The 12597-nt window shown below is 30.2% G+C and overlaps 1 protein-coding gene across 2 annotated transcripts in view; it reads left to right on the plus strand.

Moving 5' to 3' along the window:
- LOC100576679 overlaps nt 1-12085 on the plus strand; it is a 30524-nt gene extending 18439 nt beyond the window's left edge. Inside the window, exons 1-3 of one of the 2 annotated variants that reach the window (XM_016914191.2) lie at nt 3550-4077; nt 5334-5421; nt 10138-12085. In XM_016914191.2, coding sequence (XP_016769680.1) covers nt 5364-5421; nt 10138-10283 — 204 coding nt within the window. In that variant the 5' untranslated portion in view covers nt 3550-4077; nt 5334-5363 and the 3' untranslated portion in view covers nt 10284-12085. Of the gene's footprint in view, nt 1-3549; nt 4078-5333; nt 5422-10137 lie in introns of those variants that run through there. The other variant, XM_016914190.2, reaches the window with a different exon arrangement.
- Nucleotides 12086-12597: the final 512 nt, after the last annotated feature.

Below are 12597 nucleotides of genomic sequence, written 5' to 3' on the forward strand. Positions count from 1 at the left end.
TCCCTAAAACTCCATTCCCAAATATTTCCCTCCCCGTTCATCCAAACGATCCAAAAAAAAAAAATAAATCAATCAATCAATCACCTTCCAAAGAAATCCCCCAAACAATCCAATCAGCCTCACAATTCCCACCATTCCACTACGTTATAATTATACCTGAAACGACAACGCCTTATTTCCCTCCCCGTTCGATTCGAACAGGCCTTCTCTCATTATCGATTTCCATTGCTCCCGAAACAGATGACGAGCGCCGCGCCAACATAGAAGCATAGAATAGGCCTATCCCCGATTTTCCACGACAATAGGACCTGGCCTGGCCTGGTCTGATCGCGAGGGGGTAACAACGTCACGCTTCTCAACCCCCTCTCTCTTCCTCTCTTCATCTTAATTTGACAAAAAGAGAGAGAGAGGGGGGGTTAAAATGGCGCGTTTTCAACATCGATCGCGCCATCTATCCGGAGGGGTCGAGGGACAGGATAACTTGTTGCGCCGATTGTTGTTGGAGAACGAGAGGAGAAAGAGGAAGCGTGTGTACGCGTCTTGTGCCCTGTCGATGGAGAGGAGTCGGTGGTGATCCCGTTGATTTCTCGAGGATAATCGGGGACGATTAAAGAAAGCGATTGGGTTGCTTAGATTGGTGAGAAACTTGGAAGAGGGAAGGATTCTTGGATCGTTGGAGGGGTGAGTAGATTGGAGGTTTTATGATTAGGATTTTTCTATTGGATTAAGAGATGGTTGCAGGGGAAATTTTGTTTTATAACGATATGGAGAAAAGGAATGGTGTGGTAATGTAGAATTATTTTGAAGTAAAATGTAAAATTTAAATTGTGAAATTGAAAATATGTTATTTGATAAATGGAATGAAAAGGAAAGTTAGAAAGAAGAATAGGGTAAGAGTATAATAGTTAAGAAAATAATAAAAGTTGCAGGAAACTTTTCTTTGATCTTAAAAATATATAAAAAGAAACTTTTTATTTTAGATTTGCAAAACGATTTAAAAATATTTAACCACATGAAAGAAATTATGAATATAAGGGATAAAAAGAGAAATATAAGAAACATCCTGTACATTGGAAAAAAAAAACCAGAAGATAGAAGATAGAAGATAGGAACCAAGTCTGAATTTCATGCTTCTCAATTTCACATTTTCATCCGCCATTGAGTAATTAATCTTCTGTTTTGGAACCTTATTATTCGATTTGGCTAAACTTTTAAACTCACAAATCATCCGTTCTCTCATAGAAATATAACAAAGAAGGAAACTTTTGCATAGACCTAATTGGAGATTTTCCAAGAAGAAGCAAGAACTCTTTCAGAATGTACACAATTATCAAAGTTACGAAAGAGTGGTATAGATTCACCTTGATCTCGATATTATGAAAAAAAAAAAAAATTCTATTAATATACAAATATATATTTAACACTTTTAAATTATAAAATTTTCCAAATTTGATTTCCAAATATTTAATATCTCGTGAAATTTAATAATTATAATTAATAACCTTCTTGAAATACCTCCTCAAATATTATCTGATACTTTAAAAAGTATAAAAAAAGTATTTAATAACATAAGATTATTGATATTTATTTTGAACATAATTTATGAATTTAGAATTTTTAATTACTTTTTATTTTCTAATCTTTATTATTACTTTATTCTCTTCTTCTTTTCCTATATTTTAATATTTCATTCAGAAATTGATCGATTCGCCCCCCCATTTGTATCTACACATTTATATCTATACAGCGTATTTATTTCAATTTGCATATTCTATTTGCATATTCGTCGCCATTTCGATTTACCATTTCAAATTTAACCATTTCCCTATATATAGTTCGGCAAACAACATCATATTACTATTCTCTTATTATTTAAATATTCGCGTATCTCCCCCATTTTGTATTAAAATCCGGATTTACGGATTAATTGATTCTATTCGATTCCTCATAATGAAATCGTTCCATAATTAACTCTTTTTCTTCCCTCGTTATTAAAATTCTTATCCATCCTTTCCTCGTACTCTCACAAATAATACTCCCCACCTTTCAATAATTCCCTCTCCCTTCTTCTACTCCAACTGAATTTCTAATCCGCAAAATTTATTTATCATCTCTCATCATCAAAATAATACATACATTCCACAATAAATTATTTGCCCGAAAATTGATATATTTTCAACGATAAACTAATTTCGTTCTTTAATTCGCAAATTAACAAATCGCGATAAAATCCCTTCTTCGCTCGCGTTCGCAAATTAAAGTGTAAAACTCCCTTTTTGATCTCGTTCCAAAGCCACCCCTTTTTCGCAAACTTGGCGAGAATTTGTTCCACGGTTAAGCACTTTTAATTCGAAGTTTAATTCGCGATGTCTAACCAATTTTCTGGACAAAAGATGTGAAGGGAGAGACGGATGTGTACGTGCATATCTACGTGTGTGTGAGCGTATACGGAATCTATTCAAACTGTTCCCTTACTTAAAGGCGAGGTGAACTATCCTTTTTATCCAAAGGCGCGTTTCCAACAGTCGCATTGAACCACGTGCACACACACACGTTGATCCCCCCCTTCCACGTTTCACGCGAATTACTTGGAAATTGTTCGCCATACGAGGGGATTGATCGAGTTGGCGAAGGGAGAGGGGGGTTGAATTGTTTGAGAATTTATCGGATATTGTTGGATTTCGAGCTGTGGAACGGGAAGAAATTAAGATTGTAAAGTAAATGGAGGTTGGAGGGAATAGATTGAATTGTTTGAGAGGAAAATATCAACAGGCAATCTCTATGAAACTTAAGTTTTGTTCCTGTGTATATATATTTTTTTTAAGTTTGTTTTGCAGAGAGAACAATTTTCTCTTTGAAAAATATTTTGTTATACAGTTTTTTTCTTAATATCGAATTTAGAGAATATTTGGAGAACAGCTTGGTATTGGCGGGAAATTTAAATAGCGTTCTTCTCGCTTTCTTCTTTTCCCTTTTTCTCTCTCTCTCTCTCTCTCGTTTTACAAATGTATCGGTGCCAAGTTGATACGGTTAAAGAATTTAAATCGCCTGATTTGCACTCCATTAAGGAAGACTTTATTTGCAATTAAGAAACAAGTGTAACAAGCTCGTCTATTTTCGAGAAGATAACGACAGAACGATAAAGCTTCTTTGGATAGAGACGTATTAAACGCTGGTAAAAGAAGATGTCAAACGATTTTTGTAACATTATTTCTCGACTAACTATTTTCTTATCTCGTATTTACTTCTACTAAGATAACGATCGTTTACATTATTACTTTTTTTTTAATGATAAAACAATTTCAACGAAGAAGAAGAAGAGATTGAAAAATGAAAATTATCATTATTAATTTCGATATTTAAATTTCGAAGAGATATCGTAATACCGCAGATTTTAATTAAAATGTATCCTCTTTCGTGGATTTCGAAATCCATTTTAAAATCCATCAAAATTTAAAAGAATACTAAAATTTTTATTTCGAATTCGGTTTAAATACATTTTCGAATCATTATCGTTTCCTTCACGATACATTTTATACGAAACTTTTCAACCAAAATTGTAAAATTCAAAATTTCCAAGTTCACTTCTGCGAAGACAATTAAAATTCCATTTATATTAATGATCGTATATCGATCTCCAGATTAATCTGATCATTTATTCGCCCTCGTTTCAACAAATGGATAATTCGAATCGCAAGTTTCGATTTAAACGAAATAATTCGAATCGGCATACACGCGTGAGAAATTTAATTCGTTCCGAAGTCGGGGAGCATCGTTTCGAAATGTTTATTTAGATGGATAGAGTCGTTCGATTTTTATTAGGGGGGAAAAAAGAAAATCGTTGAAAGGATTGGCGTAATTGATTCGATATGCAAAGAAATTCGAACGCGTTTTTTTCCCCCTTCTCTTCTTTTTATTCCCTTTTCGCCTCGTAACAAACGATCGCAACGCGTTGTTTCGAATTGGATCGATCGTAGCTGCCCATTACTCAACATTGGTAATCCATTAAGGAAAACTTGGACGATCGACGGTGATTGTGACGAAAAAGGAGAGGAAAAAGTGGATGATAAAAATAAGGTAAAATAACTTTGATATAATACGATAATTTCGTTAATTATATAAATGATCTTACAATTGAAGAAAACACGTAAAATTATTTCTTGGAATAATTAAGAATTAGAAATCAAAAAATGAAAAATGAAAGACGAGTATTTTTTTTTAATTAATCGATCCCAGATAAAAGATTTTTAAAAAAAAATTATGTACTATTACTATTTTTTTTAATCATTCGTCAGTTATTTCATCATTTGTATAAACACACGTATATTATTTAATCGATCGACAATTATCAACAGAGATACAACAGGAGTTGCAAAATCGATGTAACGTAGAGAATCGATATTTCAAACATCAATCCCGTTTCAATGTACACCGAGAATTGCATCATTTGTGACACAACGACCGTAGAATCATGGCCATTATGACCGGTTGTATTTGCTAACAGGGTTTGAAATTTGAATTTAATGGATATATTTAGTTTATTAAACCCGTGTAATTATATCAATTATATTATATCAATTACAGTAACAGCGAGTATATATTATTGTCGTTTTTAATTATTAATCCTCTGCTTTATTTTCCATTAATAATACGAGCTGTAATAATACGATCAGGAATTATTCGTGGTTATTGTTAACCTTATTTTTATCCATCTTTATATCTTCCATGGGATCAATATAGTAATTAATTATAAAATAATTGTCTGTTTCCTTCCATTTTTAATTCGACACAGAATATTTTTATATATATTATTATTACTTATTATTATTAAACGAGGAATAAAACTCTTCTCCCATTAAATTTTCCAATAAAAAATTTACTTTTTTATTATACCGTTTATTCAATTATTTAAAAAATTAATTCAATATCTCCTGTCTTCATTTGTTTCAAATCCTCTTACGGTTATTATACAATTAATTTAACTTGAAAAAAGAAATAAATAAATAAATAAAATGCAACCAGTTCTCCTCTTTTATAAATCTTCTATAACTACATAATTATTTAAAAATATATACGAGCAAATTAAAATTCACGAATATTTCTCTCGTCTTTACTCGTTAATTAATTCGAATAAAATATATACGTGATAATTCCTAAAGAAAATAAAAAATAAAAAAAAGAGGACAAGTGTTCTCTACTCGTTCAAAAATTCCTATATCAAGCCGTGTCTCTCTCTCTCTCCCTCTCTCGCCGAACAAACAAACGAACAAAAAAAAGAAAAAAATAGAGAAAGACAGGGAAGGAAACAAATAACACGGATGGAATTTTCGCAGTTTCAGGTCGGCGAGTGAAGCAACGCAGATATGCCTGTGGGTGGACGGGTCGCAGGGAAAGTTGGGATTTACAGCTCCCATTATAATGGTAATGTAAACAGGGATATTATACCGTTACGTATTACGCGCACGTACAACTCGCCCTGCACGCTTTTCGCCCTTATTTACGTTCGATCGAAAGGTAAATAAGTTCGATTTATTCGCATATTCAACCGGTGGAGAGACCATCGTCAAATAGTAACGCAGTGAGAAAAAATTCTTTGATCTGCGATGGATGAGAATTAACTATCCCATCTCACGATTTTTGATTTGATTTACTTTTTCGTTCGATATACGTAGTTCTTTTTTTTAGATCTGATATTCTAATTTTTAATCGTGTCTGCGTGAATTATATATATATATATATATATATTTCTTGTTAAAGTAAATGAATGATCGAATGATCTTTTGGATGGTTTGAATTATTTTTGTACGAAGTGTTCATAGAAATGATTGAATTGGATTATATATATATATATAAAAATTCTCGTAAAATATTAATTTTGCCCTCATCTTTATCACTGATTTTGAATTTCACGAATTAGTGTTAATATTAAAATCTTCTCCTGATTTATATTTTTCCTTTCGATAATTTTTCTAAAATTTGAATTTGATTGAATTAATATGATTATATTTTAATTGTTTCGATTATTTTTCTTCTTTTAGTATTTTTATTGCAAAATTATTCGATATTTATATTATAAATTTGTTTTAAATGATCGATATAATAATTGAATAAATTGGAACAAAATTTGATGGATAGATTTGGATCTATTAAATTTAAACTTCGAAGTAACGATATTTCAGGTGCACGAGTTTAATAATAAAATTTCAATTAAAAAAGAAAAGGAGAGGAAAAAGAGCTGCACAATTTATTATGTATGAAAATTAAAAAAGAAAAGGGAATAAATTTTAATAACTTTCTAGAATATAGTTAAATAAATATCCATCTCTTGTTAAGTTCTTTCCACGAATATGCGTATAATATCGAAATCAATAAAATATTATTAAATAAAATGATTAAAATTAAGATAAGAAAAAGTTTGTTGGGCGATGTGCATAATTAAAGCAATTCTTTATATCGTATTCGCCTTCTTTTAATACCTTTCACGTGCAGCTTGTAAAGCAGAAGTAATTTAATTATTAATTAAAATCTTATCGTGCAACGAGATATTTAAAATCTTTAGAAGCATGAAAACGAAATACCTTTGTGATAAAAAGAGATACCTTATCCATAGTAATGGACATAGTAGACGAACAAGTTTTTGTTTATCATGTTAATTCTTTTCTTTCTTTCTTTCTTTTTTTACGTCATTTCTCTCGTTTGGAAAATTTCAAAAATTTTAATCAATTATTTCAGAAATTTGTGAAATTTCAACGATAAATAATAGAAGTAAATATAATAATTGTACATTAGCTTCGTTCTGTAATGTAGATAAATGTTATATAATTATACCTTTGAGTCGAACATTCAACTAAAGAGCACAATTTCTGTGACGTCATTTTAAAGTGTTTATACTTGACCCACATATACCTCTTAAACCCACAAGAGGATGATTTCGAGATCATTGTTGCATCTCTATTTTCTTGATCTCTGCCAAAATCGTTCATCTTTCCCTTTTCCATTTTTAAAATAACAAATGGATGATAAAAAAAAAGCAATGAAAAAATATTGCTAATTCAATCTTAATTAAAAGCAAAATTTGGATATATCATAATTATTATTAACCATTTTTTGATTAAAAAATAAAATAAAAAAAAAATTCAATCATCTTTAGATAATATCTTGCAATAATTGTCATCACAAAAATTATTTGAACAAAATTAATAATAGATCTAAAACAATATAACTTTTATATATGAAAACGAGAGAATTTCAGAACATATCGCTCACATCAATAAAAAGTAGAACTTCGACACGAATATTCGCAATATCAAGTGAAACTTCAACAAGTATTATATAATCCTTAATATTGATCTCGAATCGAATAACAGTAACAAGTAACCGATAGAAAGCTTTCTCCTACGTTACTTCACCGTGTCCAAAACTTCATAATACGAAGTTTGAACACGCAAGTTATGTACAAGTTTGGACAACTTTGATCTAAACATTATCGACCAGTTTCCGGATATTCCATTCAACCTAACGTTCGATCTCTTTCAATCCTATCAATTCACGGGAACAATTCAAATAAAGGTTGTTGATCGATTGGCATTGTTCATTTCGAACACGATAATTCTGTATGGATGTTTAATGTTAATGTATCGGTCAGATACGATGATTGTGAACTGTTTAATTGTTGGACGAAATAACTTAGTATAAAATAAATTTGAAAAAAATATATTTATTAATAGATTTGAATTAATATCAATTATTATCACTGATGAAATATTTATTAGATACTTTTTTTTAATTGAATAATTCTTCTGTCATGTTCGAATGAAGCATAAATATAAATCAACTTTTATTTTCTGTAAAATTTTTATTTTGTGTAAAATTTGCTTATGAAAAAAAGTAAGTTATAAATAAGATTGTTTGATAGATTATTATTTAGTATGAATAATTTATTTCTAAATTATAAAGTTCATAAATTTAATTTATAGTAATATATTATGAAATTAGATACATTATATTAGATTAAAAAATTTGGAATTACTAACACGTTCTATAAAATTCAAATATCTAAAAAACTTTTTAAAAGTCTGTTGTTATTGAAATGTTTAAATTTAAAATTTAAATTAGTCTCATTGAAAAATAAATCATTCTCATAAATCACATTTGAAATACAAATTGTTCCAAAATTTGTCTATTCTAAAACTTTCAAGAGAAAATAAATATATTCTTCCTTGTTTTATGCAAAATATAACTCGAATAAAAAGATAAATTCATCGTATATTTAAATTTAAAATCAAACTAAATTACCCATAAATTTTTCTACAAGTTGTTCCAAAATTTTTCTATTCTCAAACTTTCAGGAGAAAATAAATATATTCTTCCTTATTCTATGCAAAATATATACTCGAATAAAAAGATAAATTCATCGTATATTTAAATTTAAAATCAAACTAAATTATCCATAAATTTTTCTACAAGTTGTTTCAAAATTTTTCTATTCTTAAACTTTCAGGAAAAAATAAATATATTCTTGTTCTATGCAAAATATAACTCGAATAAAAAGATAAATTCATCGTATATTTAAATTTAAAATCAAACTAAATTACCCATAAATTTTTCTACCAATCTGTCACGATGTTACGCGTAGATAGGTCGACCTATCCATCACATCTCCCTTTTCTCACAAGGGAAAATAAATTCTCCTTTCCTCGTATAAAAAATAGATCGCGCACAATCCTGTATAAATCATACACGCATTTCCGTATATTTAAATTTCAAATCGAACTAAAATATCCACAAACTTTTCTGTCGCGACGTATATGATCGATACCTTCCAAGACTCGCAAGAGAAATAGATTCTTTCCACATAACCTAAAAAATAGATCGCATACAATCCTATGTAAATCTACATTTCTACATACCTAAATTCCATGTACCATGTACCAAACACACAAGAGAAAATAGATTCTTTTCATGTAACCTAAAAAATAGATCGCGAAAAATCCTATACAAATTCATATTCTAAATTTAAAACATCTAAATTATCTACCAAGCTCAAAAGAGAAAATAGATTCTCTCCGCATAACCTAAAAAATAGATCGCGCAAAATCCTATACAAATTCATATATCATTTTCGTATATCTAAATTATCTATTCGAACTTGCAAGAGAAAATAGATTATAAATCTACATTTTCATATATTTAAATTATTTATCGAACAACTCACAAGATTTTCATAACCTAAAAAATAGATCGTGCAAAATCCTATACAAATTCATATTTCGTATATCGAAATTATCTATTCAAACTCGCAAAAGAAAATAGATTCTTTCCACATAACCTAAAAATAAATCGTGCACAATCCTATATAAAGTTACATTTCCACATATTTAAATTATTTACCGAACAATTTATAAGAGAAATTTTTCATAACCTAAAAAATAGATCGCGCAAAATCCTATACAAATTCATACTTTCGTATACCTAAATTATCTATTCAAACTTGCAAGAGAAAATAGATTCTCTCCACATAACCTAAAAATAAATCCTATATAAATCTACATTTCCACATATTTAAATTATTTACCAAACAATTCACAAGAGAAAATTTTCATAACCTAAAAAATAGATCGTGCCAAATCCTATACAAATTCATACTTTCATATACCTAAATTATCTATTCAAACTTGCAAGAAAAAATACATTCTCTCCACATAACCTAAAAATAAATCCTATATAAATCTACATTTCCACATTTAAATTATTTGCCGAACAATTCACAAGAGAAAATTTTCATAACCTAAAAAATAGATCGTGCCAAATCCTATATAAATCCATATTTTCGTGTAATCTAAATTTAAAATACCTAAATTACTCATCAAACACATAAGAGAAGATAAATTCTTTTCACGTAACTTAAAAGAATACCTTGTTACGTGCACAAACGAATCCACATTTTGCTAAATTTAAGATACAAGAATTTCTCTATCTGTTATGCGTAGATATATAGTATAGATTGTATAGTATATACACTATAGTATAGTATATAGTATAGTATAAGTAGTATAGATTGAAATATCACCCCCCCTCCCCGCTGACAAAATTCCAATGCAAGGTGTCGGGTACAAGATAAATCCAGCATGCTTTCAGGGAAAGGCTACAGTGGTATTAACGAAGAGATCATGTGGATCAGCATCGGAATGGGTATCACGATCGCTGTACTGATCACCATCGCGCTGTGCTACATCGCCCGCGAGAAATGCCGGAAGCGGCACGAGGGCTACTACGCCTCCTGACGAACACTTCCGCCACCCTCGTGGGCGTCGTGGTCCTTCTCACCGTCAACGCCCGGCGTCTTTTTCAGCCCGACCACGTCGAGAGGCAAGCCGAGGGCGTACTACATCACCGTATAACGCCGAAACCCGGTGACTAATGGCTCCCCTTTACCTCGATCGAGCTGACGTTCAACCAACGAACGAAGGAATCGACCTTTGTCCCATTTTTCCACTTCTCCCTCCCTCCCTCCCTCTCCTATCTTCTTTCTCCGTGATTTTTCTCCCTTCCTCTTTTTTTTGCTACGTACGTACGCGGTGGCTCGCTAAAGTATTTGAACAATGTCTCCAGGGAAATTTGTTTAATTTTGAAAATTTTCGAAGAAAAATTCGCGTGTAATATATAGAGGGGAAATTTATTTTTCTTTTTTTTTTTTGGAAAATCTGTTGAGGAACGATCAAATCAATCTTCAATGTGAATTGATTTGATTTGGAAGTTTTTCTTACGATAAGAGAGCAAGTTTAAAATTTTGCTCCATTGTTATATTTTTAAAAAAAGAGAACTAGAATTTCGAAGATCGACTTTGTGTACTTAAAGAAAAAGAAAAATTGCCCTGTCTACGTGTAATCCATCGTACAAGTAAAATTCTATTGAGAAAAATAAATAATTGATGTTTAATTATTGGAAAGTAAGAAAATGTTGAGGAACACTTTAGCGAATCACTATGTAAGATTCGTTCGTACGTTTTCAACGAGCATCAGGTACTATCCACCGATTTTTCGAATTATCGTCGAATCCAGGAGTCGACGATGATTTATGGACCGTGAAGAGTAATCGACCGAACGAGTTGAATCGCAGGAACCCTTCGATAATTCCACTTGATCGATCGGATAATTAACTGAATTTTCCTGGTATTACAGACAAGCTCTTAAGGAATTTCACGTTAAAAATTTTTTTTTTTAGAATAATTCGAGATGACTTTGTTACGAGGAGAAAAGAATTTTTTAATGGATTAAATCGAAATATCCGATATTGGGACGATATTAATTTTGTACGTGTTAGTTCATTATTTTTTATTAAGAATGGAGTTAAGGAGATTGTTGTATATGAAAAAAAATGAATACGACTTTTATTGGATTATTAATTGGATTTGTACGTACCATTTAATTGGTATCATTCAATCTTGAACGAGGAAAATTGTTGTGTATTGGTAATAGAGGGTTATTAATTTCGAGGTATTTAATTTTAATTTTCTCACCATAGACTCGTTGATATTAAGAGTGATTGAAAGTAAATTATTCGAACACGAACATTTATCGATTTTCGAAAATCGTTCGAATAATAATAATAATAATCGTAATTAACTTATCCAAAGATTATTCTAACTTCAACTCTCTCACTACTTCTTCGCCAAGAATCTAGATTAGAAACTAATCTAACAATAGGTTAAAAAAAACAACAATTTCAATTAAAATTTTTATACAATTTTAGAAAATCAAATTTTCTAAGAGATTTCTTCCAACAAAAAAAAAAAATCATTTCTCATTTTTGTTCATTTCATTTCGACTTCTAATTGTATGTTATTGTTATATATTTTCCAAGCAATAAAAGCTTCCATTCTATTTCGAATACAATAGAGTCAATCGGATAAAGAGAAACTTGGATTAATCAAGCTACCGTTTTAATAAGAAAATGCGTTAAATCGCGCTGAAAATGGCGATTCATTCGAACGCGCGATTTGCATTAAAATTGTTCAACCAATGAAAGGACGTTTCGCTCGATTAAACTTTCATTTACTATTTGCTACTATCTATCTATCTATCTGTGAAAGAAATTAGAACAAAAAAATATCTTGAAATAATTACACAATTTGTCAAGTAATAATATTATTTTAATTACTTAAGCAAATTATAGGTTAGGAATTCTTTTCTTTTTACAATAATATCTGTCACGAAACATGATAATTAGATTAATTAATTTTCAAAATTTCTTTTCGAAATTGATTATAACTAATAATATAAGAACTAAATTTTTCTAAATTTTCTTTTTTTTTCACATCGACAGATTAATTTCATCGTGAAAAATTTTAACCGATGTTGCTTTTCGAGCAAATGTAAATTATTCATTGTCGTCTTTACGAACGATTTAATCCAATCGAAAATCGAAATTCGTTTCAAAATTTCCCCGTGTTAATCCGCGAAAATGTTCTCACACAAATGAAGACTAAACAATCAGGTTATTTTCTCATCTCATCCGCTTCCGTGCTTTCGCGAAACAATTCAATTTTCCGTATGACGTCCCCTCCAATGCCATTCTCAGACGACTGGCAACCATCGT

The sequence above is a fragment of the Apis mellifera genome, linkage group LG9 (genome assembly GCF_003254395.2).
Source record: "Apis mellifera strain DH4 linkage group LG9, Amel_HAv3.1, whole genome shotgun sequence".
In the NCBI taxonomy this organism is placed as follows: domain Eukaryota; kingdom Metazoa; phylum Arthropoda; class Insecta; order Hymenoptera; family Apidae; genus Apis; species Apis mellifera.